The sequence below is a fragment of the Tympanuchus pallidicinctus genome, unplaced genomic scaffold, assembly GCF_026119805.1.
Source record: "Tympanuchus pallidicinctus isolate F22 unplaced genomic scaffold, pur_lepc_1.0 scaffold3, whole genome shotgun sequence".
NCBI lineage: Eukaryota > Metazoa > Chordata > Aves > Galliformes > Phasianidae > Tympanuchus > Tympanuchus pallidicinctus.
The window spans coordinates 60,434,204-60,461,632 of NW_026294747.1; the positions used below are offsets into that span (position 1 = coordinate 60,434,204).

Below are 27,429 nucleotides of genomic sequence, written 5' to 3' on the forward strand. Positions count from 1 at the left end.
TCACTGCAACCTGTGCAGTGCCTCACTACCATTATTGTAAAAGACATCTTCTTTAAGTGCAATCCAAATCTGCCCTCTTAGTTTGAAACCATTTCTTCTTGCCCCATCACAACAGATTCTGCTACATGGCATGTCCCCTTCTTACTTACAGTGTTTGAAAATACAAGACATGGAAATGCTAAAAGCATAAAGAGCGATGCAGGAACTTTCTGTCCAAGGTCCAGGCAGATCCTGTAGCTTAAGTTGCTGGAGAACATCTGAGTTGTGTTGGTTCTCTGTGAGATGAGTTCCTTTTCCTGGATCCTTGGTCCAGCAGAGAATCTTGTAATAAAGAGAAGGGATATGTAGTGCATACAGCTGGTCTGAAAGACAAATACAGGTCATTCTGGGAGCTCAACTGGGAAGTGGGAATTGCTGTGTAACACAAGAGGGCTGGTATGTTCACCAAATAAACCACAAAGATGGGTGAAAGACAAAATAATGGGGGAAACTGTGCTGGAAGCAGAAATTTCCAAAACATCAAACCTCATGGCAGTTTTTAAGCATGAGTTTCATGTGAGCTTCTGTTTTTTGAGGAAATGTTCTCAGGTTAGTCAAAAGGAGAAGCATAATTCACTCCAATTTTGCTAATCCCAAAGGCAGAGGAAAGGAAATGGTGTGCCTGTTCCTTCATATGTCATACAACTCAATGCTGCTCAATGCAGATATTGCCTAGAGAGAACATTCATAATTAGTCAGATAGCTGAACATAAATTTATAGAAGTAGGCTACACAGAGTTGCGTCTTGATGATTGTGTCTTGGAAGGGGAGTACGACATTAACTGAAGCTTCATGATCAAGGTTCTATAACGTAAATATTCTCTTGGGTAAAGAGGTCATAATTATTTATACTCTTTGGCTTCAGACCTGTATAACCATAGAAAACACAACTGTAATACCCTGCGGTGGGAGGGTTAGAATTTGATGATCCTTGGAGTCCCTTCCAACCCAAGCCATTCTATGATTCTATGATTCTATGATTGATTCTATGATTCTATAATTGTTGCTGTTTTTTCTTTTTTTTTTTTTAAAGTCCCAAAGGAAACACAGAAACTGATACAAGACACAAACACAACAGTTTTAATTATCACTTACATTTTATAGATGTAAACCACACAACTGTGTTCAAATCACTATGCTACACAGTGTGCTTATCACGGGAGCAAGATTCACTCCTACAGACAAAACTAATAGCGTGATCAGAACAGACAAGGTAACACCTTGTGCAAAGCATGTGATTCATTGGGACAGGGGAGTTACATGCCTAAGCAATAAAGGAGGAGTCTGAATTATGTGTATAGAAACATTTGTCTCTCCTGTAGCCATCAGGCCAAAAATGAAGCAAAAAATCTGGAGTTTTCCACAGTCAAATATCTCCTAGCCAAAATAATCAACCAGGAGTTCAGCCAAAAAAACAAAAGGGGGCAAGAGCTCTACTTTTTTGAAGCTAAACTGATATTCCAGTTCATGGAAAATGTAGCCTGTACTTGAATGGCCAGAAGCACTGCTTTCAAGACTGGATGCAGGCACTTTTGGGAATGGTCCTACCTTGTAATAAACTACAGATATGTTCTGTATATCTTTTGTACAGCATTTTGGAGAGTTTGATGTAGAACCCAACTCAGTCCCACAGAAAGAGAAAGGCCACCCTGGAAGTGATGTAGTGATATTAGCACGGCGTTCATTTGACATGATTTATTAGACCATACTCTGCATCACTTCTGACCTCAAACACATTCTTCATCAAAGTGGTAATGAGCTGAGAAATGGTAGGCAGAAGTGAAATCAACAGAGCAATCACAGAATTAAGTTCATCCTCCAAAGGAGGACCCAGAAACTCAGAAAAACACAGTTTATCTGTGGATTTAATTGATGGATCCAGCTAACCTTCAAGGATATTGCAACATAAGGTTTATTGCAGCTACTCAAGGACCAGTGTCTTGTCACAGATACACAAGGCTTGTAAATTATTCTGAACTCAAGGTAGACTAGCTGGGATAAGGTTTGCTGTATGTTCTTCCTTTGTACACACATAATCTTCCTAATGTTCAGCTACTACAGCTTTTGTCATGGAAAAAAAAGATTTGGGGTCCTCTGGCCTGACTTAATCTCTCCATTGTACAGGCACAAAAGAAAAAAAAAAAAACAAACCAAAAACCAAACAATGGCAGTGGCTGGCAATAGTGTAATCTATAGCTCTCTCAAATAAAGATAAATTACAGAACTCCTAAAAACTGGAGATTTCAGGAAACACTGGACGGAAGTGTGGAAGTGTGATGGAAGTGCTGGACATGGAAGAAATGAATGTAGCTTCTTTGTTTTGGGTGTTAACCTATTGATGTCCAAGACCTATAAGTCTCTCATTTCACAACAGTGAAAAAAATAACGGGATTTTGTGTGTAGAGGGAGACTGGGAACAAGAGTTGTGATGCAACCAGGTGAGAAAAGCAACTCATATTCACGATATGAAATGTTCAGAAATCTGTGGATGCTATGGGAAGTTGTTGGAGTGGGTTGGAATGGATGGAACTGGTCCAGAGGAGACCAATTGGTCAGTGGGCTGGAGCACCTCTGATGTGAAGAAAGGCTGAGGGAGTTGGGCTTGTTTAGCCTGGACAAGAGAATGCTCTGGGAAGACCTCAGTGTGGCCTTCAGTACTTGAACGGAACGTATAAGAAGGAGGGGGACTGACTTTTGTTCACGACTTGATAGTGATAGGAAAAGGGCAAATGGCTTTAAACTAAAGGAGGAGAGAGTCAGCTGTTAGGAAGAAATTCTTAGAGAGCAGTGAGGCCCTGGCAGTGCTGCCCAGAGAGTGTCCCATCCATGGAGGTGCTCAAGGCCAGGTTGGATGGGGCCTTGGACAGCCTAATCTGGTGGCTTGCAATGACCTCATGGCAAGGGGATTGGAACTAGACGATATTTAAGGTCCAATCCAAGTTATTCTGTGACTGATTGAATCTTTGAAAGCCACGAAGGATCCAAACTGGCCATGCCTTAGTGCATTCATAGCAACTCTGCCTGCCAGATAAGTTCAGACAGAAGTTACACCATTCTGGTTGGCAGGTGTTTTCCTTTTTGGACTGATTTTTTCAAGCAGTGATAACTGAGTGACATAGTTGACTGGACTGTTTTCTTTGGACACAGTCCCATGTTTGTGTGTGAAGCTCAGGTATTCTTGATACCGCCATTTGCACAGCTGCTTCTTGAGTTCACTTTGAACCTACAGGGAAGGAATTTAAAAACAAATAATCAGAAAATAAAGACAGAGGGAGCAATGAAAATAAAATATACCAATATTTTATAGCACGGCTATAAGGCCTAGATGCACTCAAATCAATCAAGATTAAGCCTTCATGCAGTTTTAGAAGGACTGAAACTACATCCACGTTCACACTGAAAAATAAAGTTTCCAAAATTCAGAAGAATACAGGGGAGTTGCTATTGGCCATTGCTTATTTACTGGAAAATCGAAGGGAAATAAACTTGTGGGAGAAAATAAACTTGAAGAAAGTACAGTGTTACAGGCTTTCCACTGAGATCCTGTGATAACTATCAGAGGTAAAGCAGAGCAAATGTCTCTCGACAGGAAAGTCACCAACCATTTGTAAAGGGTCAGTGCTTCATAGCTGATTCAGCTGTCCTTCTTCCAGAATTATTTGAATACAATTAGAATCAAAAAAGCAGCTAAGGGAAAAAGAATTTTGGGTATTTCTGCTTTTGGGAACAGATCAAGGCACAGATCCATTATAGAATCAGAAAAAAAAAAAAAAAACACAAAAATAAGAGATATCCATTATTTTCAGAGGTTTTGATAATCTCATATACTTGCTACTCACCTCCGCATTTGAGAAGCAGTATAGAAGTGCAACAAAAAAGCCCTAGGACAGGAAGAATAGAGAAAAAAAATTAACATTGTGATTTGGAGCACGGACACAGGGAAAAATATCATCTTTTATTCAAAATTTGAGTAAGACAGCAACAGTATATATTTTTCTGTTGCTCCAATTTAGGTGACATGGCACTATTTACTGGGTTTTCTTATCTGGATTCAATATCTCAGCAGAATCCAGAATATTTATAATATTATTAATGTTAGCCAGCCCACATCCAAACCATTCTGCAGACTGTGCTAGCACTGGTAGTCACAGTCCTGAGCACTGTTAAATTACTGATTTGGTAAATTATTAATGTGGTCCATGGCACAGATTTGGCTTAGGCCAACAGATATTTTTCCAAACAGAGTCCAACATGGAAAAGGAAACCGGGACATGTTCAGATGATGGACTCGCTACTAATGAAGGGTAAGAGCAGAATAGATTGCTATATATTATCATTATGTCTTCAGTCCTCTTATCATCCTCTTTGTTACATGTGGAATTATTTTCATTCAGTCCTCCTTAATCCACAGGCTGATCTTCGTGGCACTCAGTCACTGTTATTCCATAAATGTAGGTACATCTTTTTATTATATGAAGAATGAGTCAGAACTAAGAAGTACTGTGAGATTTTAAATAATAAGATAGGGGAGCAAACAACATAAAGAGCTTGTTTGAGAGTGAGATGGAATGTGTGCGCTGAATTTAGACACATTATTAACACCTACTCTGATAGTCAACCTAAATAATGAAATAGTGTGGTGCTTCAGCTCAAACCTCTCAGGACTCATAAACTTTTTGTTCTGCTTACCTGAAAGGAACCCAAGCCTAGCTCAATGTAAAGTCGAGCTTCCAAACCAGTGCTCTCTGGGAAAAATGCAAATACGATGTAGTGCACTCCAAAGAGTGGGATCAAGAGCAACGTAGATTTAGCAAGTCTCCTGGCAAGTCAAGGATCAAAGAACAAGTCATTTTTACATGTGTGAAATTAGTGGCAACAGTTTTGTTGGAACAAATTTTACTGCAGCTCAGAATGGATGCAACTACATCCAACAAGTTGTGGAAAGATTGCTTTCTGGCACTCCCACTGTCAGCATCTAGCCAGCAAAGATGAACAAATCAGCATGTAAGTATTTCAGAATGATCCTTATGTGTTCTTCTCCATGCTATGCATACAACTGCTGAGGCACCAAACAGGGCATTCTAATCCACCCTTTTGAGACCAGTCTCAATCCCTTGAAGGTTTCTACCATGTAAACGCCTAAACTGCCAAGGATGATCTGATTATTACTGTCCACAAGACTTGAATCTGTTGCTTAAGCATTGGTGCTAGAACTATGAACAATGCCCTAGGGCTTTCTGCTTGATGTTCAGATAATTCCAGAAGGGCACACTCTTGCACTGTAACTAAAAGACATCTTGGGAAGAATCAAATATCTTGCTAGTACAGGATGCTAGTCCTCTGACTGCATCACTGAGATCCACATTGATTTTAAAGGGGTTAGTAAACAAGGCAGACTACATTCAGTCATTAATAGACTAACAGCATGTTACTGTTGAGGATTAAATAAAAATTATCTGCTTCTTTCCCTGTCTGTGTGGATACGTCTGGAAGCAAGATGGATGCATTACCTGAATATATTTACTCATTCAAGTTTGGTCTTTTTGCAGCTGTAGTACTTTGCATTAGACTTCTCACCCTCCACCCCCTCCCATGCCTCCTAGGTTCCTGCCTCCTCCCAAAGAAGAAACTTGTGACATTTGGGATAAAAAGACAAGTTTAGTTTACTATTTCTTCTGAGGATTTCTCTTTCTTTATTGTAACCTATTTGTTTCCTTGCCTGTAAAACAATATCTTAGGGCAGCTAAAATGGGTAAATTTCAAGAGAGCCTACAATACTTACACAAAGTGGCTTGAATTGCTCCCCCCTCTCTCTTGAGATTTCAATTTATGGACTAGAATTCTGATGACATTAATAAATATAATGAAGTTAACCTGAAAAGGCAAGACAGAATATGTAAATTTACTACAAGTCAGGAAGTATCTTCAATTGATATAAATTAACTAAAAATCTTTACTAATAGGAAATATATAAACAGTGGACATTTGCTCTCAGATCATATCAGTATCATTAGAAATAATATTACTTTCTCCCACCATTATATAGCTATCTATAAAAATATGATCAAAATTTTGCTGGATGAGTCAAGTATACAAATCTCAGTATTGCTGTGTGTCTGATGTTATCTCATTGCATTTATTGTCAAGTCTTAGAAGATTCTTTAGTTTAAGTAGTCCCTCCAGTTTCCTTCGTTAATTATAACAGAGATTATAACAGACACAGTCTTAAATAACATACTATTTTCTTCCTAAATTTAGATGGAATGAATTTGCACACGAGACAATTTTTGTCTTGAGTTTACATCATATGAATTCATTGTAAAAATACACTAGATAAAATGATCTGGAGAAATTTCTTGAATTAAATCAGTTTCCTATTATCTATGAGGTATCTATGCCAATATGGACATCCTTCAGAAACAGAACACAGAAACACAGGCAAGAACATGGCATGTGGAATGGACGTGTCAAAGTGGTTCTGCAATGCCCTAGGATGACTCCAGAAAATGTGTGATATCAGTTGTGATTTAGGATTTTTGGTTAAAAAAAAAAAAAAGCAACCAACACTATAATTTCCAACTCCTTGACATTCAAAAAAAGTCAAGTATGGCATATGGCATTGCTTTTTTCCACTTCATGGGAAAGAAACACTAGTATAGCTGTAAGATTTCAGAACGTACTGAAGAAAAAAATGCAGAAACATACCAGTACAGTTAACAGAATGGGGCCCTTGATGATCCATAACACCACTCCATTTTCATCATCATCCCAACATCTGAAAAGGCAAACAAAAGCAATAATGTTACGTGCACCATTTGAACTTTTCACAACATACAGAACTATTTCTGTCACTGATTAGGAAAGTGATGGATGCTGTTTTAAATGATAACTCCAAGACCTCTACCAGTATTCTTTCCCTGATACCTCCCAGAAAATTTACGTGCAGTCCAATTTGAAGGAAATTTATTCCTTCTTTTTTCTTTTCTCTTTTTTGTGACACAGAATAGTGAGCTGAATAACGTTGGAGCTTACAGATGATAGCTTAACCAGCATGTCTGAGTGTAATGAGCATCATTAATGTAAGTTCAGATTGTTAGGCCTGTGAATTAGCTGTTGGATAAGAAAAGAATGGTTCTGATACTGTGATTTGAAACTACATCTGATACCAGAGGAGCAACCAAATGAATGACAGTGTCTGCAATAAAAATGTTCCAGCTCTATAAATGTCTTCATTGAAGCTATTCCACTACACTACCTTTACAGCGTAACAGGATGTTACTAATCTCTTTTTTATAATGGACATACAAGTATACTAGAGAAGAAGATAGTATGGGTAGTGGCTTTGCTGGAAGAGCACTCAAAGTTCCAGTGCTCTCCAGTCTCCTCTTCATAGAATCACAGAATGTCCTGGGTTTCAAAGGAGCACAGTGCTCATCCAGTTCCAACCCCCTGCTATGTGCAGGATCACTAACCAGCAGACCAGGCTGCCCAGAGCCACATCCAGCCTGGCCTTGAAAGCCTCCAGGAATGGGGCATCCACAATCTCCGTGGACTCTTCAACTGTGAGAACTTGTCAGATCTCTTGTTCACACTCTCCAATTTCCTTCTGAGCTTTATTTATAATGCCTTTGCAATTGCGCCAGGCTCTTCTGCTACAGATTCAACAAAATAAACCCAGCAGTGTGGTCATTCTTTGGAAGAGGAGCAACAGGAAAGGAGGAAAAATGAAATCCTCCTCACACCTTTCCATGCACATACAGTGGAAAGGATGACGACTTATGAAGTATTACAGTGGAGAACATCTACTGCAGACACACTGCAGTAATTAGATGAGAGCAAAATACAGAGTGTGGACTATAGGACTTATTATTTCTGCCTCACTAAATCGAGTCCTGACAAGGTAGATATGAAATAGTATCTCTTCCAACTTATCATCCATATGAAATGACATGAGGGCCTTCAGGGCAGCTCTTTGTAAACAGTCCACTGTTTATAATTGGCATTCATGTTCAAAGACAAAAAATAACAATGAAAAAGAACAGAAGGAACATAGCACACAAAACTACCTGTAAAGATGTAACAGTGTCTTTGGGAGGTGCGGGTTTGAAAAGGTTAAGGCTTCATGGCTGTTTTTAAACAGAAGCACTGATTTTCTTAAAGTGCAGTTATTTCAAGGATTGAGCATTGGGAAACAAAACATGATTTCAACTCTTGCTATGGCATTTCCAGTTTTAATTACTCAATATATGTACATCAAAATTAGATGTTTGAAAACTATTTTCTCATGTTCTTGTGAAGTTTAAAGATCTGAGGCACACCATTGGAACAATATTCTTGTTTATCCGTTATTAACTTCTATTTTTTTTTTTTACCTGCTAGTAAATCAAAATTCATTATAAATTTAGACGACCTTGGCTTCCTTACTCAAACACTGACTTACCCTGTGTTTTGTTGATGGAGTCTTGTGAGGACCCAAGTAAGCATCACAGCAGTGGGAGCTCCTGGGCAAATCAACATGGAAAAAACATATTTTTTAATGCTGTGTTCTATGGAAACTTTATTGAAAGAATGTTCACAGTGCAGCAGATTGGATGCCTCATTGAAACACAGACAATGGGCAAGTCAAATTACAGAAAACTTAACTCTCAGTTCAGAGAAAAAAAAAATCCATGTAGAATAGCAGCATGAAACTAAAATGAAAGAGAATAGGGGGTGTCGTGGAACTGCAATTTCAAAATATAGTTTTAAATATTCAGAACTGACATTTTAATTAACAAAGAGAAATATTTGTATTCATAATACCTAAGACCTGAGTTGTCCCGAGACATTTCTTACTTTTGATGGATTATAGGACATGAGCATTGCTGCAGTATTAATTGAGGTGTTTCTTTGTTATTTCATGTTAGCTGTTATTAATCAGGACCTAAGTGTTTAGTTTCTGGCAATCATAATTTGAGTAGCTCCAAATTAATATCCCTTTTATAAAATTGAGTTGTTTTCTTTCTAATGAAGGCAAATAAAGTCTGAGAATCTGGAGAAAAAAGAAAAATTATAGTGTAACTTGTGAGAATTTGGATTTCACTCTCAAAATAAAAGTGCTCCGTAATCTCTCATTAAAGTGTCTCTATTTTAGAATGGCTGAAGTGAGATGCAAGAAGATAAGAGTTGCAGTAAACAATTATCTGCACTGAAATTTTATGCATTAAATGCACCTATTCTGATACTGGGGGATGCTTCAAATTTATGTATACACTCAAAAGATTCCTTAAAGACAGAAAATGTTTCTGAAAAAAATAAATAAAGAATTATTGATTCCTAGATCTGACCTTGTGCAATCTCAGATTAATCTCTTTCTGCCTCATAAAAGCAAAGTGTCAACTTAAAGATGGTCATTCAAACTTCTTCAGTCAGTGGAGGGAGACAAGATGTTTTCAGGCTGTTATCCAGGCACATTAGTCATCTGCTTGAGGAACGGATTAATCACCACCACAGCATGCCTACCTCACCCTACTGACTACAGGAGAAACCTGGAGAGATAGCTTAGAGTTAGATTATTAATTTATAATGACTATAGTTGCACGAAATTAATTCCAGTCATAAAGAGGAGCGCAGCAGTCTTTAGAAGCGTTAGGATATTCCTACTCAAATGATCCATTCTACCTTCTTCAAAGTTTTAAATGGCAAAGTATCTAACAAGGTAAGAAATACGGATAATGGTATGGTTTTAATGTGGTGCCCCTGCACGAAAAGGTACCTTTCTTCAAATGAAATTATCGGAGAAAACCTCAGGATGTTTTATTTAGTTCTAAAAGTAAATAGAAACAGTAAACAGCACAAAGTGGAAAACAGTACAAACCCCAGCCAGCAAAGATGAACCACCATACGTATTGCTTGTCCGAAACAAAGGTCAGTAAAAGCAGTGTCTGAAGGTATATTCCTTCAATAAGAAGCCAGAAGAAATTGGCTAAAATACTGAACTGGAAGAATGCCACTGCAGCCTTACAAGCTACCTGGAAATGGGAAGGAAGAAAAAAAATTATTAGATGTACTCTCCATTGCGTTTTGGTTCTCAACAAGTATAAGCAAAATTGAATTTTGCCAAACAGAAACTGAGGAATTTAATACAAGGTTTCAGAAGTTTGAATAAAACAGAATACCTGATTATATATACGATTATTTGATAGAAATAGATACTGCTCCGTAAGACTCAACGAGGTTGTGCATTATATACTACAGCTGAATGTAACCCATAGCACTTGATCTCATGGCTTGTGATACTGCTTGTTTTAAGATTAAAGTTCTTGCAAACTGAAGGGAAATGGGATTAAGAAACATCTACGTTCTCTTAAAATCATGAATTAAATATTAACTCAAGAAAAGAGAGCACAGAAATTTAGTACCGTTGACATCAGGCAGTGGTCCATAGTTTCATCTGCAAACAAAACGGCATCTTTGGTGAAAACAGCAATTGCTCTCAGGATAAAGGAGACAAACAGGTGCATATGGATGTAATTCCGTGTACAATGGAACTTTCTGACATGGAGAAAGAAAAGGAAAATTGTTTTTCAAGAGAAATTTCTCACGGTCTCATCAAAACTCAAACAGGTATACAGGATTACTTCAGACACTTTCCAAGTTCAATTTCCCCTACATGGTCCTGCCCACAGTCTAAACTTGAGATGAACGAATCTCCTTCAAGATTTGGATATATCAACCTCTATACCTGGGTCTCTTTATAAGAGAGAGACTGCCCACTCCATCTAGGAAATTGCTTCTGTTGTCTGTGCTCTTGCCTGGAGATCAAGCTTAAGGCTTTTGTCCAGGTGCATTGAAGCCAATCAAAAGCAGCATTAATTTCCTAATATCTAACATTATCAAACATGACATATAAATGTCTTTCAACCTCGCTCCATTGCTCCTGATAATGTCTTCCACAGAAGGAATGAGCAGCTTATAATGATTACAGGTTTAGGAAGTGAGGCATACTCAGTTTGTGTATGGTTTGTCCTGCTATGTACTGGAGAAATATTTATGTTAATAGCAAAAACAGCTTAGAGCATTTCTACTGTATGGTGCAATTAAAGAGACCAGGACAAACTGTCCAGCCAGCTTTAGTGTTTTAGCTTCTGGGGGGAAATGACACCACATGAATATAGAAGAACTCATTGCCATTGACAGTAGAACATCTGAGAAAGGTTTGAAAATAGGTAAAAACAAAAACACAGATAGTTCGAAAAGAATTAGGATGAGGCTGTCTACAGACATCCTGAAAAGAGACCAATTATTATTACCTGAAGGCAGCAAAGACAATTAGAGCTGTAATGAGTGTAGTCACTGATGCTGCATAGCCAGCAGTGTAGACACGCCAAAATGCAGAATAATATGATTTCTATGAGAAAAAGAGAACACACACTGATGCTGGTGGTTATGCAGCATGCATACTGATGTGCTTCAATAAGATACAATTTCCCTCACTGGTCAGTCCCATCCCTTACATACTGCTTTAGATATTAAAGACCTGATTTAGGTTTCTCCCTCCATCACTAACATGCTTTTGATTATTTATTATTATTATTATTATTATTATTTTAACTTTGAAGCCCTCATACATGTGAGCCAGGTTTCACAGCCCATCAGTTCATCCAAAATAGTCACCATAAAATATTTGGAGCATGCTAATTTTGTTAACTAACTACAATTTATCCTGTAGGTATACGTGGATTTGAGGATGCGTAACTTGCTGTTGGGTGATTTGTGAATCAGCACACTTACATGAGAGCCATACTGTACTCCTTTTAGGCCAAGGGATGTTTCATGCTGATTTGAGCTATGGTTAAAGAAAGGAACATAACTTGCATGTAGCAAGGTGAGGAAACCAGAACTCTGTGAAAAATTCTCATGGCGCCGTGAAAGTGAGAAAATTAAAGCCATGAAAGTAACCTCACTATCTTTAATTTCTTGGACAAGTAGTTCATCCAATGGCAATATGCACATTTTATTCTAATTTACTACAGGATCCCTTGATTATTCAAAATCCCAAGAAAACAAGTTTCTGAATTTTCCTCCTTGGAAATGCAGTAGACACTTTGTTCTCTAATTGATCCAATCTCTGTTTCTCCAAAGACAGCATTTCTAAGTTGAGGCAATATATTAGCAATTTTAAGTGGATCCATAAATAAATCAGGTAACCCTGACAACGTAGGAATCATCCTGGTGTTTCTGAAATACCGCTAATGTTTTATATGGTATTTTCAAAACAAAGGTTCAAATTAGAAAACAGCTTCTTCAGCTGAATAAGGAAGTGTTTTGATGTGCTTTATATATTCTTCTAGGGTAGATAAAAATCAATGCTGTATACAAAAGATGCTTCACTGAAGATAAAAAATATAAAACAAGTAATCCTCATAGAACATAAGTGGGGTTCTTATCACCTGCTTCCTTCTGTTTACAGAACAGTAGAGCTTTTTGATTTTGTCTTCTCTTCATGGACCTTCAGGGTATGACTGAGATAACAAACCTGAAGAATTTTTTAAGCGTTTTTCTTTTCAGCTTCTCCACATAGCAGAGAAATATAAATATTTTTTGGTTTACATTTGGGGAATTTTGCTCCAGATATTTATACTATCTATTACAACCATGCTTCTGTTTCCAATTTTATGGAAACAGAATTCATCCATTAGGATGAATCCATCTAGGTCTAGACTCTCTAAAGATTCAGATAATTGAACTATTACTTCTGTGTTTGAGCAATTACACCTCAAGAGCCAAATTAATGGCTTACACCAGAAAACAAAAAAAGCTGGAGTATTAATGAAAACAGTCCTGTTCAACCTCTTGTCTTGCTTTGATCCGTGGCTAATCACCTTTTTCCACTGTGGAGTCATGACTCTGACCATGCACAAGGATAAATTAGTCTTTTCTTTCCCAGATTGGAGAGATGTCCATTGCTTCTATCAAAATACCACAGTGAGAGGAGTGAGCTGTTATGATACAGGGTCTAGTGCATTTGTATGAGATGTAGAAGCCTTGCCCAATGCAGAATGGGTACAAGGAGTGGGAATCCACCCTGTTCTCTTGTGTTCCATTTAGCAAAGATCAGAACTCACGAGACAGAGGCAGTGATAGAAATCAATACCCTTCAGCCACAAAGCAAAGCTCATACACTGAAGAACTACCATCACCAATGCAGTGCGAAGCACTGGAACTACACTCAGTGGTTTCCTATGGCAGGTTGGTAAGTATTCCTTGGAAGATGATGTGGATTCAAATCCTATCTCTCAGAGAAACAAATTCTATTGGACAGGACAGGTGATCTAGCCACAAATCTATTGAGTAACACCAAGAGAAACAAAGGATGGAGAGCTTTATATTAAGCCTAATTTGTTACTTAATAGGTTTGAACTTAACACTGAAGAAAGATCATTTCTGAATTCTGATGGGGCTCAGATATGTGGAAATATCTGTCTACTCAGCATAAACAAGAGAGTGTGTTTTAGAGACTTCCACAAACAGGAAATAAAAACCTACCTGATCCTCAGGACCTTTGCTGGAACCTTCATCAAATCCACAGGCAACAGCATATGATGGGAATGGTTCTGACCAATATGCCTCCTTTGTGCAGTTTCTCTGAAGGAAGCCTTTAATGGCAAAACATATCAGAGAATTAATTAGAGGATGGGGATGTTACATTGGGTTTTGTTTGTTCGTTTTCTGCTGTTAATTATTTTTATATTTTGACAAGAAATGATTTTGATTCTTAAGTTTGGTCCTTGCCAATTTAGTCATGTTAAGTACAACTAGCCATACACAGTAAATAATCTGAACGTTTATTCTTTGAAGATTAACACGGATATTCCCGTTCATTTCAAGAGGTAGAATTTCATTTAGGTAATATAGATGTTCTTTCTGTAAATTCAATCTTCACACAGAGGAAATCAAATTATGAAATCTATCCTGCATTCACAACATAATTTATGTGTATGAAAAAAGCCCTGAGCCACTTGATCTAGCTTTGAAGTCAGATATAATTCTTGAACTTGATCCTGCTCTGACTCTAAACTTAATTTTTCATGACTTCATAAGTCAGTGATTCTATGATGTATTCCATTATAATAACCTCAGCAATCTAGTGCAATTACCCATAGTTTTTAGATCAAGGAGACTAGGTAATTCAGTACTGTACACGAAACAAAAAAGTATCGAATATCCACCATAAACCAAGATGTGTAAGTGCATCATTACCCTGCGTTGGCTGACATTGGATGGCTTTGTGAATCATGAAAACGTGGAAGTTACTGAATCTGTAAGTACTAGAATTTATTTTTAAAGCATGTAGGGATAATAAGAATATGAAGAAAGTCTTGCCATGGATATTGGTGATTTCTTCAAAAAATCTTGGACAAGGAATTTTAACTATTTCCCCCACAGCAGCTCTGGGCCAACAGCTTAGACCATCCCAATCTCTGGCACATCCTGGAAAGAAAAAAAAAAAAAAAAAAAAGATTCTAAGTAAAGGAATTACATAGAGTTGATTTGCCATAATGAGATTGTCTATGGCTTTCCCACTTATATGTATGCATGAAGAAGAGTCACAAGAGGCCACAAAGCTCTACAAATGAAGGATTGTATTGCTTTCCTCTTCCTCTTGAGTGTATCATCTTTCACAAGTGCACTTCTACCTTCTGTTTGGAAAGAATGTACATGAAATTCAAGCAGACACAATCTGAAAGTCAAATCAACTGCAGCTGTTTCTATTGTCAAAACAAAACAAAATGGAAGTAATAAAATAAAAATATGGAATAATTACTAGCTCTTGAGATTTTTCATTAATGGTTTCAGAGTCTAGATGAAAATAATTGAAAAAATCCAACATTAACTTCTTGATTTCACATCTAAAGTCTATCCATTTCAACTGACTTAAAAGAAAAACCCATAGAGGCTGAAATCCAGCCATTAGTCAGCCAACATTTTGGCAGTGGACTTCAACAGGCATTAGATCCATCCCAAAGCAAGAGAACTTCTCTGAGCATCTTCTGAAACAACCGTCATCAGGAGCAGACCTGCCTGGTTCTTAGTCGTAGGTTCCCCACACCAGAGGTGGCTGACTGAAGATACAGCACCAAGTGTCCAATTAAAAGTGCTATCAGAAGTTACGGTTAATCATGGCTTTGTCACTGATGCCTCACATTGAGACTCTAGCTGCTGTCATGCAGTGGCTTTTGTCAAGCAGGTGTGGGTGCAGCACAGAAAAATTACCAACTACGTAAAGGTGCCCAAAACAATTAAAAAAAAAAAAAAAGCCAGCATCATGCTGTAGCAGAAACTGATCTCCAGGTAGTTATAAGGCAGATATAAAACAGTGCACAAGTTTTATTTGGGAGGTGTTATTTTCTTTCACCGATTCTTTTGTTTCCTCTGTGACTGATGAGAGGGCAAATCTAAAATTGTCAGGAGCTGAAATGTGGAAGCAATATTACTTGCCTGTAGCAAAGCAGAGTTCCTCTTTGGCTTCAGAAAGGAGAGTCCTGAGAATCTCTCATTAAGTTATCCCCACACCACCCTCTTAAGGATGAAATTCCTGCTATCCCCAATTTGCCAAATGGGAAAATAGAAGCCCCAATTTATTATCTCTAATTTTAATTGTCTAAAATACATTAGCTAAACTTAGCCATTTTCCCCCTGCAATCAGTGTAAAGAGACAGGGACTTCCAGTGGATGATTCATCCCACATACTGGTGGCTCCCTTCTGAGGACAGGATGAATCACTCACTGCATGTACTCAGGTCTCTCTGGTGATTATAGACTAGGCTGCTAATTTGCAAATGAACAAAGTTCGGTAAGCTGAGCTCCATATAGACAAGCAGTGGTCCACACATCTTAGGAGATAAAGGGTCCCTCTAAAAAGCATTCAAAAATCATGAAGGAGCTCTAGGATAAAAATGTAGCCTATTTAACAACGTGGGATTAAGCAACAGATCCTTGTTTGGGAATGGAACTGGGATGTTTTCAGTCTCAAATTGGGCTCCATTTCCAGTGACTTAAAACTGATGGCTAGGCCACAGAATGCAGAGAACACTTTGCATGCTGAGGCTTTCAAAAGACTAATGAATGGCAGTCACCTGAGACTCCATATAGACAACTGTAGTAGCAATTACATCAATAATGTTGACATCATTAATATTTCAGACTGCTTCAGTCATTCTTTCCTTTTTAGACAGCAGAGAAGAGTAGGCATTTTTAGGGTGCGATTTGCTTTTTTAGAGCTTGATTCAACTGACCTGTTTTACCCACATACTTCAACAAGAGAGGAATTATATCCTGGGTCTACTGATGAAACTCATTAGACACTGCTGTGTACAACGAGAAAAATGCATAACAACTTCAGATTAAAACCTCTGCAATGTAGATGAACCCCACCTCTGATTCCCTTCTGCTAGGAAGTAACTCTGTATGATTTGTGATCTTTCAGTTTATTTCCTGAAAACTGAGAAACAAGTCAGGGACTTCTCCCATTGACGTAAGTACCATAGGTACAACATTGAGCATGAACTGTTTTTCCTGGTCTCATGTTTCATTTCAAACTATTCTGAGAAAGGGCATAAAAAAGCAGAAGAGATTTTTGTTAAATTCTTTACATCTCTAGAGAATTCATGTGGAAAGGAATCACTAGGAAAAAAAAAAAAAATCACACTTGGAAAGATTCAAGAATTTTAAATAGGGATTTTAAACAGGGATTTGAGGGAACTGTATTCCTTTTAGTGGCTTTTACTACAAAGAAGATTCCAGAATCATGCAATTATTTTTCTGTTGAAGAAAAAAATACTTGGAATATTGTTCTCTACCCTTCAAAGAGGAAAAAGTGTTCAACAAATCATGGTGGAAGATGCCTGGTTTCTACCAGAGTTTTGGGGGGGACTTTTAGTAGGCGTTCCCAGCACAGAATCTATCCAGGAGGTATTCTGGACTTGATGAAAGGGGGTGAAGGAGTGAGAGGAAAATAACAATAAGATAAAATTGATGAGAACTAGAAGAATGCCAGGTACCAAAGCAATTGGATAGGCTACAGAAAAAAAACAGAATCGTGGAATCACCAAGGTTGGAAAAAGACCTTCATGATCATCCAGTCCAACCTAAGCTCAAAAAAAAACCAAAACCAAAAACAAACAAACAAACAAACAAACAAAAAAAAAAAAAAAAAAAATACCACAACATTTTGAAGAAATTGGTATTGCATGTGTTTTTTTTTTCCTTCTAGCAAATAAAATTTTCACCAAAATTTAAATGATTTTCAACATAATATACTAAAAACCATGCTCAAACTATATTCTCTGTAAGCTTCTTCTATTTCAATGTTTTTTTAAAAAAATAATCCAAGTATGATTTTCCTACCCAAACTATGCATCTAAAATTTTTCAGAGTACAAACTAATCATCTTAGTCTCATCCTGTAGATAGTAAAGAGAAATATGACTGCAAAGAATGATTCATCACATCCTAAAATAAGCATCTAAGCCAGAAGCAGTGAAAAATTTTCTGTGGACATCTACCTTCCTCCACTAACTGTAAGGGAATCTAAGAAGACACATCCTGACTTAGATATTGAGCTTCTAAAGATGCCTAAAAGCTGATGGGGTAAAGCTCCAGCCAACAGGAGAAGCACTTCATACCAAATAGGAGTAGAGGATAGGAATGTAGATCAAATTGTGACCCAAAAGAACAACCGATATCTTCACAGCACACATCAGAAGTGATACAATTCATATTAATAACAGATCTTAGCCATCAAGACCATTACCTTTAAGATCAGGTGAAACAGATTCGTTCCTTTCTAAGCAGAGCGCTTCTTCTTTCACCACCTGCTGGAATATCTTGCATTCTGGATGGATTCCCACAACCTCAATGAGACAAAGACAAAACAACCAGGAATTCCAGTGATTACCAGAACAAACAGAGCAGGATTTCTTTCCTGTTTGTAACTTAGGGTTTGTAATTTGAGGTAAAATATTTTGCAGACTCAAGCTGAAGATTTTTCTGCAAACAGGACACGTAAATAGCAGAAAGATGGACAGAGAGGAAAAGGAGGCTCTGATCCTGAATATATATCAGTTTATACACATGTGTGGGTATGCATCACTGCTGGGATTTTCCATGGTAGCACTGTTTATGTAACACCTTTTCTTGAAGTTGGGCTTTTATACTAGATCCTCCTCGTATCTGTGTTTTTCACAAAACTTAAGTGCTCATTTGCACTTCAATAAACAAAACTAAAGCCCAAGTATTTACAGAAATTAGAAAAAAAAGAAAAACACTTGATCATAGATGGAACTGAATGATTACATGATTTTGTCACCATACTTCCTGAGGATGTGCACAGAGGTACTATTTCCATTTCATCAGATGAGGAAAAGAAAAAAAACAAAAAAGAGTTATTTCCTAATGGAGCTGAAGAAATTACATTATTTCTCAGATAAAGATACCTACATTTGATCAGCTAAGTAGATTTCCAATCATCAACCAGAACTGCTAACTGGGTCAATTTCTTATGTACAGATACTTAATGTCATTCAGGCACTCTCAAATATTTTGCTTAGCCTCCCTCTCCTACTCTGAAAACTTTCAGATCCTCTGTAGAGCTGCATCATGTCTGCTCTCATTGTGAAGATGCTCTTAGTAGACTAGAACATCTGATAACGATGGCAGGTTCTTCTTCAGGAGCCACTGAACTCCAAGAAATTGTATATTGCTGGTGCCTACGTGTGACTTTGTTACTCAAGCTTCTTTTGCAGTCAGTAGAAATCCATGGGATGTTTCACTTATCCAGGGAGGATCAATGACATTCAAAGTAACATAGGTTATCCCAAAACTTTTGTTGTACAATCAGTAGGCGTACAAAGGTTAGGCTTAGTAAGATTACCAAGATAGAAAAATAATCTAAATAAATGCTCACGGGTATCGTAGGCTCAGTAAACTCCACAGGGAGCAATCTGGTGGTAATCAGCTCTTAAATGGGATTTAGGAGAGGTGGAGCCAGGCTCCACCCCTTCTGGTAGCACAGGTGAATTGCCTTCACCTGTGCTCCTAGGGCTGACTCATTGGTTGCCTCAGGTGGTCAATCAGAGGTTCAGGCCATGACCAACAGTTCCCATACACTTGTGTAAGCCCTGTGTTAATTTTGCCAGACCTATTAAAAATTTCAAGCACTCTGTCTGGGTTGTCTTAAATAGTTCTGTGCGTGCATGTTTAAGCAAGTGAATCAAAGTCATTAGAGTCAAGAGAGCCTAGAAAGCACATCAGCTATGTTCAGACAAATGAATAGATCACCAGAGTCTTCACTGGCTATAGTGGGATCTTCATGACATGGAATCGTGGAATAGTGCAGCTCTAATGCAAGCTATTCAAAATAAAGCCAAAGGCTTTAGGCTTTGAGAGCACTGATTTTAATTGAAATGATGGATTGAAGGATTTCTGAGAAAGACTGTAGGCCATTCTAAACCTCTAATGACTTTGAAAACACAGCGCAGATGAAAACATTGCTGCTTTATTGCCTTTTCAGTCACTGGAAGTTGATTTATTGGCTTTCAGAATGTTTTCAGTCAGTGGTGGTACTGTAAGCCATGTAGACTTTTTTTTTTTTTTTTTTTTTTTTACAGGATTATCTGCCTAGAGGAATAAAAAAGTAGGAACACAAATTTGTCTCCAAAAAACCTTCAAAAATTGTGCCTACATTTGGGTTTTAAAGTAGCATGGACAAAGCACATTTAATTATGGGTCTCTAGAAATGGTTCATACATCCTAATATTAGAACAGAAAGAGGATTAAGGACACTGTATGAAAAGAAATTTAAGGCATTGCTTTTTTTCAGGCATAATATCCCTCCAGCAGTAATTTGAAATACATTCTATAAATCAGCATAAGTTATTCTTAAAATAGTACCTCGTGCTGTTCTACTGTAGTAACACGACTCTGAAATGTAATTTTTCAGATTTAATCTGAGTCCCATTTATCACTTTACCATTTAAAATGCATTTCAGTTGTCTACATAACAAACAAAAAGTCTGAGTAATAGTAAGAAAATAATTACTACATAAATCCATTACTTCTGCTTATAGGAATGGAGTCAGGCAGACAGAAAGCAAGTCATTATTTCATTTTCTGAAATTCCTAGATCCTGCTGCTGTTAATGAGAATTTTTTTTAATGGATTATTCTTAGGCTTGATGTTTGAAAGTTACAATATCTATATTGAGTCCTCTGGCAAAAGACTTGAAAAGCCAGAGCACAAAAATGAAATCAAAACCAAGAACGGAGAATCAAAATGCTCTTGAGATAAAAGCATTTGGGGGCAGATGGGTTAACTTAACGTTCCTCTTCATGCCCGAAGTGTAGGGAATAGTAAAAGCAGACAAATAAAAAGTCTCAAAGGGGGAAGAGATACCTTTTTCCAAAGGCCAACTTAAGCAACACACACGATGCTCACAGGTGGAACTCATAATGAGGAACAGAGCAATTGTGCTCTCCCAAATGCATTGTCAAATGGGGAACATGTATGCCAGAATGCCTGCTGCCTAAAGGAGGAGGCTGCATCTCCTTTTTTTCTTCTTTTGGTAAATCCACACCTGCTAAACCAGTCCCTAAGTCACCATAACTCAGAGCTGCACTGTAGTGAGTGGAGTGAAAATAATTTGCAGTGGTCGTAGAAGACTGTGCTCTACCTATAGGGAAGTTGTGTATTGGTTTTAGACATGACAGAGGAATTGCTGTAGCAGAACAGATCCCTAGACCATGCAGTTTTGACTCTGACAGCAATGATGAATCATCAGGAAACATAATTTTAGGATTTATTTCAGAAATTTTTGGACAACTACTGCTAATGTTCACCATTGGTGAGATTGTAGTCAGTGCCTCTGCTGTCAATGGTTTAGCAATTAATTAGCATGCACGTTTTATTTGATTTTAAGGGATAGCATTTGGGGAGAGGGTAGCTGTAGTTATCAGAACCAGAGTTTTTGTTATATGCCAGTGCATAGATAAAATATTTCTGATAGTCTGGTGGTAGAAAATCGATATCAAGTGCAGTTACAGAGGTAACCTATGGCCTGCTCTACAAGAAGCAAAAATGAGGATGGTGTTGTCAAGAAACACTATTGAAGCCTTACTGAAAGTAACAGAACAAAACAACAACAACAACAACAACAACAACAAAAAGGACAAATGATGAAATGATGCATACACAAGAAATTAAACCATTTTACAGCTACAGAAAAGCAAAAAGCCTTCTGGGTAGAACATTACTTGTGATTTGTCAGGTATGATTTACTTATTTTTTTCTTATTATTCTCACAGAGCCTCAAGATAAAAGTGCCTGTTGATGCTCTAAACTGTGTCTGCAGTGGTTAGATGATGGGGTTTTCTAGAAAGTAAAGGGCCTTGCATTCCTTGTTTTGCCAGTTCAGGGACACAGTTCTGCAATTTTGGATAAACCTTCTATAACCACTGAGCTCTTGTAGGAAAAGAGTTTCTCTTTTTCATCTTATAAAGGGGTAATTTAGGAGCCAAAGCCGAGATGTCTAATCTGATAGAGTCTTCACTGCCATGGTAATAAGCCAAAGAGGCTGGTTTAAAATGGTGCTTCGGTGATCATTTCCTGCTGGCAAGGCAATAACCTGGCTTTGAATTTACTGTAAATTCCATTATAGAGTGTCTTCACCAGAAGGAAAACACAGCTGTTTCATGCAGCATTGTGGGCAGCACTCAAAGGAATGAGGTCTTGCATTGCTGAGCTACTGAGCTGGCTTGAACATCAGCAACCAGTCAGAGCTCACAGGGGTGTCTTACATTTGAGTTCTGACCACTGAAACAGTCTTGCCTGGAAAAAAAAAATAAATCAGAAATGAACATGAAAAAGTTACTTACGACAAGACAGGGAATGTTAAAAATCTGAGACAGTTCATAGAGCCAGATTTTAGATTCATAATTACTCTTGAACAACATTTTATTAGCATAGAATCATAGAATCATTATGGTTGGACAAGATCTTCAAGATCATCTTGTCCAACTGTCCACCTACCACCAATATTGCCCACTAAACCATGTTCCTTAGTACCACATCTGAATGTTTCTTGAACACCTCCAGGGATGGTGACCCCACCACCATTCCAATGCCAGACTTCTTTGGGGAAGAAGTTGTTCCTAAATATCCAACCTGAACCTCTTGCAAAATCTCTTGCCAGTTAAAAGCATCCGTTTTTGAGAGCCCATCCAAAGATGGTGCTTGAAGGCTGTTGTGGAGGTAGAGAAACCATAATTCAGATGGCACATAAGAGAGAAATCTTCAGTCATTAAAAAGTCTATTATCACACGTGGGAAAAAATAAGGATGAATTCTATGCTCTCTAAAAATAAGGAAAATGCTGGAAAGCTGGGCACTAATATATTAGTCACTTCTGAAACTGCAATTCAGTGGGATCAAAGAGCCAGGAGAAATTTGGTAACACTTCACCTTTTTTTGACTATTCATTAAAAAAATGGAATCTGAATTTATCGACAAGGTAGAAATGTTTCAAGAACCTGAATGGTCTTTTTAGTGATCTGGTTAGTTTCTAATGCAGTCCAAATCTAAAATCTGAAAAATAGATTATGTATCAAGTCCATAAATCCTTCACTAAGAATATTCATCACTGCTTTTTCGGTCTCTGTCTCTACAGTTTGCATTCATCTCTTAGATCTTCTCTGAAATTGTCTCAGTACTCCCTGTTCTCTGTATCTGTGCTTCTCCTTTTCAGCTTTTCTGATACAACTCTGATGCCTGAATATTTTCTCCCACATTCAAGCCAAAGTTATCTGTCATTCGTATCATACAGACTCCCACCTTGGTAAATTAAAAGTTACCTGGTATTTTCTGACACAGAAAGCCACGTTCAAATATCCTGCATTCCCTGCCTGGTTTTAACTGCACAACGGTTGTGTAAGTTGGCCAGTAGTGTAGAAGACGCATTTCAGAGAATCTAAATGTGCTCTAAAATGCATACTTTTTTTCTTCAGTGTTGAAATGTTGATGAATATAATAAGCTCATAGGATGAAAGGCGGCTCACAAAAAGATTTGAATATGCTTCTAATCACTGAAGAAGTCAAAGTAGTCATCAGGCATTTTCATAAACTTCTCAATCTGTTGCATACAGCTCATCAAAACCCTCCATCAGGCCTGATTCTCTCCACCTGCCTGACACTTTTCTTAAAGAGCCAAATGATAATTGGGTAGATCTGAGACTGCAGCCACAGGCCACATCCAAGTGAGAGATGATGTTCCCATGCACTCCAAAAGGAGCTGAGGCAAACCTACAGCTCCGTAAGCTCCTGCTCATTTCAGTGCCCACTTCATCATCACTGCAGTGAGGATTTTGCTATCCATTGTGACCTATCAGTGATGCCTGTGTATTATAACAGGGTAAATTAAAAACCTGCTTTCCTGTGCATCCTACTGTAGGGAACTGCTTTAGCAATGGGATTGGATGGGATGATCTCCAGAGGTCCCTTCCAACCCCAACAATCCTGTCATTTTGAGACAGAATTCCGTTCTATTGGAAAACTGGAAGAAACTATTAAAAAGTAGCCACAATTTTTTACCATCAAAGCTTAAATGTGAATGTAAAAACCAGCCAGTGTCCACTTTTTTTCTACCATATCCAAAACCCGTTTCCCATTTCTGATTTTATTGGAATGTCACCAACAATGTGTTTGGCTATCATAGAAAATCCTGTCCTTAACTTGAGAGTTCTGACACAGCCTCGATTCTCAAAACTTTCAACCCCAAAGGTAAAGTCCTATTTCCAATCTTTCTCTTCAGCCAACTAAATAGATTATTGCAGGAGTCTTTTTGGCTTAAAATGACTATCTAGAGGGTATTTTCAGTGTTTGTTTCCTCTTTCTAACTCGATTACCTATGGAACAAGAGAAGATGAGACACTGATTGCCTTACAGTCGTTAGAGGAACATCTCTTCAAGATTGCTTTTAAGACATTGGAGTAATGCTTGAATGCTCCCCTGTGTATTGGATTGTATTTATGGGACTGTATTTAACTGCATGGCCTTGTACAGAACAGTGTTTTTTATACATACATATCTGTGTACGGTCAGTGTATGTGTATTAGTGTTGTGTACCTATCACTCACAGGTCATTCTGTATGTGACAGTACAGATATAATAGCTTATTTTGTTTGTAAACTCTATGTAATTAGTATTATCTCGAGGAAAATGAAAATGAGAGTGCATTACCAGCATAAATTTGATAGACCTTTAATTACTACCAATACGTAAAGAATAGAAGCATGTTACTATCCCTCCATTCTGCTATTTCCAGTGCTTAAACTAAAGAGAAATTTCTCCATTGCTGTGTGTAAAGTGGGTTAGCCTAAGGGTGGGGATAATATCACCTAATCCCAAGGAACTGAAAGCTGGATGTTAAAGTTAGCTGGGAATCTCACTCCACCAAAGCCATAGCTATTGCTCTTTGAGCCTTTCTACCCTTTCCCAGTTGTATGAAGAGACTCAAAACGAGTAGCTTTAGACATTAATTCCAAGTTTTTGATGGACAACTTTGGATGATTTATTCAAGCTTCCCTTGATAATCAATGAAGGCAGGCAGACAGTTCGAGAGAACGATTTCTCCTACCTCTCTTTGAGGACACAGTCTCACCATACAGAACCCATCTCCCTCCATTAGCTCCCTCCAGAGCAAAACACCTGAGCTGCTCCTTCCATCCTTCCAGCTGCCTATGGATGGGGAAGTTAAGGTCACTGGATCCTAGAAGAAAATTGCATGTCCCTTAAACTCAAATTAGTGAATAGTAGCTATGCCAGGAATTTAAGCACCCAGCTCCCTTTTATTGGGAGCACAGCTCCTCGCCATGGATTCGGATCTATGTGCCTACTGCCTCAGTGCTAACCCACCTCTGTTTCCATTCTCACCTCCACTCATTAAATCAGACAGAAGCCTTTTCCCAGAAATGTGAAAAGCTGCTAAGTGTTTGGAGAAGAAAGCAGTTCAGCTCAGCAGGATGGATGGTGAATGCAGTGTTTTTTCAGTGCCTCCTCATCTTTTCCCAGAGATTCTGAGATCTTTAAGACAGGAAAAGTCCTTTTTATGCATTTCAGCACCTACTGCTCTCTGTTGCTTGTCACTTACAAGCAAATGATAATTTTTAATGTCAAGGACTACTCTCCAAGGCACAAAGGAGCTCTTGTGACATGCAGATCTCTGTGGAGCTGATATGAGCAAGAATTACCTCGATACATAGAGGAAGTTTTCAGGATTGCCCTTCTGGTTTATTTTCACATCTGAGTGAAGAACTCTTTGGAGAATCTGCACTATGATTATTTCTCTTCTCTGCTGTGTTCCTTTGACATGTGATAAAACTGCTTGCCGCAAATATCCAAGGATCTCTGATCCTCTCTGACAACTGGGCTTTGGGTACAGATCTCTCCACTAGCCCACATCTGAGGTGTGCAAGCCACTGAATTTAGTGGCTGACTCTTCCCAGACAGAGTTCATACCTGACCAATAACTCGATCACAAAGCCTACATGGAGCATTCAGTTTGTCAACCTGGCATTTGTCTTCTCTCACCCCACCTAATAAGGCATTTATGATGGGAACTGACTGCTGCAGTATGCTGAAGTGTTAACATGCGTGGCAGCCTACAGGTGTGCGTGATACATCAGGTTAGCTCTGCTCTGCAGACATCTGCAAGAATACACTGTGCCAGTGATATGTGTAAAAAGGGCCATCCAGCTGCCGAAGGCACTCTACCTGTAGCAGCAGGATGATTCAGGTTGAATAATAACCACAGGTAACAAGATTTATGTAGCCAGAATCCGCATCATAACGCTTGCAAATAAAACTGAGTAAATACAGAGAAAAAGTGAGTGTTCCAGAAGATGGGAGGTAAGAATGAGCATCTTTTCACCTTTTGAAAGTGAAGGGCAGAATCCAGTCTGTGACCATCTAGCATTACTAGGAAAAATCAGGCTCTGTAAGAGCATTCACTGCATCTGTCTTTTGCAGGACAAGATGAAATGCCTCCAGGGAAGGTAATGGTTTCCTCACTGACTACAGAGGGAGCCTGAATCGCAGTCTATGCTAAATATTTAACTCCAATATGGCTCAAGGTAGAATTAATGAGCCCCCAAGAATCACACAGGAAGGTCTGCAGACAACTCTTTGAGGCCAAGGAAGAGGAGATATGACTCTACTTACACCTACACCTGCTGTGGCTCATCAGCACAGGCAACCCCAGCAGCTGGCAAGGGAGGGACGTACACACTCTCTGTACATGTCCCTCTGCTCATCCATCTTCCCTGATGCTTAACATTACAATCTCACCTGCTGCCTCCAGCACACAGCAGACACGAGATGCTTCGTGCTCCTGCTTGGTTAGAAGCAGCTGCCTTCAGGAGTAAAAACACCAGTGCCCTCTCAAAGAGAGAAATATGCCATACCCATCAGGAGAAAGTATTCTTTTCTAGTTATCCTCCCCCCTCCGCAAAGTAGCCTTTCATATGGCAAGGGAGAGAGGAAACTGTCCCTTCCTGTCCCTCTGAAGCCATACTACACCTGTTCTGATTTAGGATTGCTTTTCTATCCTTTGGAAACTGCACTTTTAATCAACAGGAACCGAAAGACGTATTGATAACATTTTAAGGCTTGAAAACTATAATAATAATAATAACAGAAACTAACCTCCTTACTCACAAACATGCTTTATTCCTCCTCCTCTTGCTTTTTCTTTTCCTTTTTTTCCCCTCCTTTCTCTTACATCTCTTTCCTTCTGTCCACTCCCCACTCAGACAAAAGTTAGGCTGCTTCTGGATCAACCCCCCCCCACCTTGATTTCCCCCCACGACTGCTCGTGGTGCAGCGATGGATCCCTCCAGCTGCTGGCAGCAGCCAGATGTGCAACGCCCTCCTCCATCCCGCCGGACACTCACCAAAGGCAGCAGCAGCAACCAGCACAAACTTCGTATTCTCCGCAGCATCCTCCCCTCTTCTCTCTCTGCCGGGGCTGCCAAATGCTTCTCAGCCCGCCCACACCTGCCCAAGACCCGCCCCGGAGCTCCTTGTTCCTCCCTTCCCGAGCACCGGCTCCTTTTTTGAGAGACCCGACAATCGCAACGCTTCGTGCAACGTGGGGTCAGGTGAAGGGAGGGACGCTCTCCAGCATCCTCTTTTGGGGTTTTGGACCCACCTCTTTGAACTTCTGCAAAAACGTGCAGAGCTGGAGCACCCAGGGTAGGTTTGGAGGCAGATGCTCCCTGTGCTATAAATGATGGTGGATTCAGCTCTCCTTCTGTGCTTGGGGATGCTGGTAGTGGGTTCTGGAAGGGTCCACGTTGTGGCAT

The 27,429-nt window shown here is 38.8% G+C and overlaps 1 protein-coding gene across 1 annotated transcript; it reads right to left on the reverse strand.

Annotated features, from left to right (window-relative positions):
- Window positions 1-2,127: 2,127 nt before the first annotated feature.
- On the reverse strand, window positions 2,128-27,073 carry LOC128086428 (pituitary adenylate cyclase-activating polypeptide type I receptor-like). The gene is made up of 13 exons (XM_052695091.1): window positions 27,019-27,073; window positions 17,833-17,932; window positions 14,404-14,511; window positions 13,567-13,676; window positions 11,331-11,428; window positions 10,440-10,572; window positions 9,896-10,049; window positions 8,480-8,540; window positions 6,745-6,814; window positions 5,822-5,913; window positions 4,729-4,858; window positions 3,879-3,920; window positions 2,128-3,262 (listed from the first exon to the last, which is right to left on the reverse strand). The coding sequence occupies exons 1-13, from the start codon at window positions 27,064-27,066 to the stop codon at window positions 3,074-3,076; spliced, it is 1,335 nt and encodes a 444-aa protein (XP_052551051.1). The 5' UTR covers window positions 27,067-27,073; the 3' UTR covers window positions 2,128-3,073.
- Between the last annotated feature and the right edge of the window lie 356 nt (window positions 27,074-27,429).

What these genes read in the sequence shown, in the direction of transcription:
- LOC128086428 (XM_052695091.1), bottom strand. Translation starts at nt 27,066, where the DNA reads ATGCTGCGGAGAATACGAAGTTTGTGCTGGTTGCTGCTGCTGCCTTTG. An exon ending in TGTTTCACCTGATCTTAAAG is followed by an intron (nt 14,512 to 17,832) that starts GTAATGGTCTTG and finishes TTTTCTTTCCAG; the next exon opens with GATGTGCCAGAGATTGGGAT. An exon ending in ACCACTGCCTGATGTCAACG is followed by an intron (nt 10,050 to 10,439) that starts GTACTAAATTTC and finishes TCCCATTTCCAG; the next exon opens with GTAGCTTGTAAGGCTGCAGT.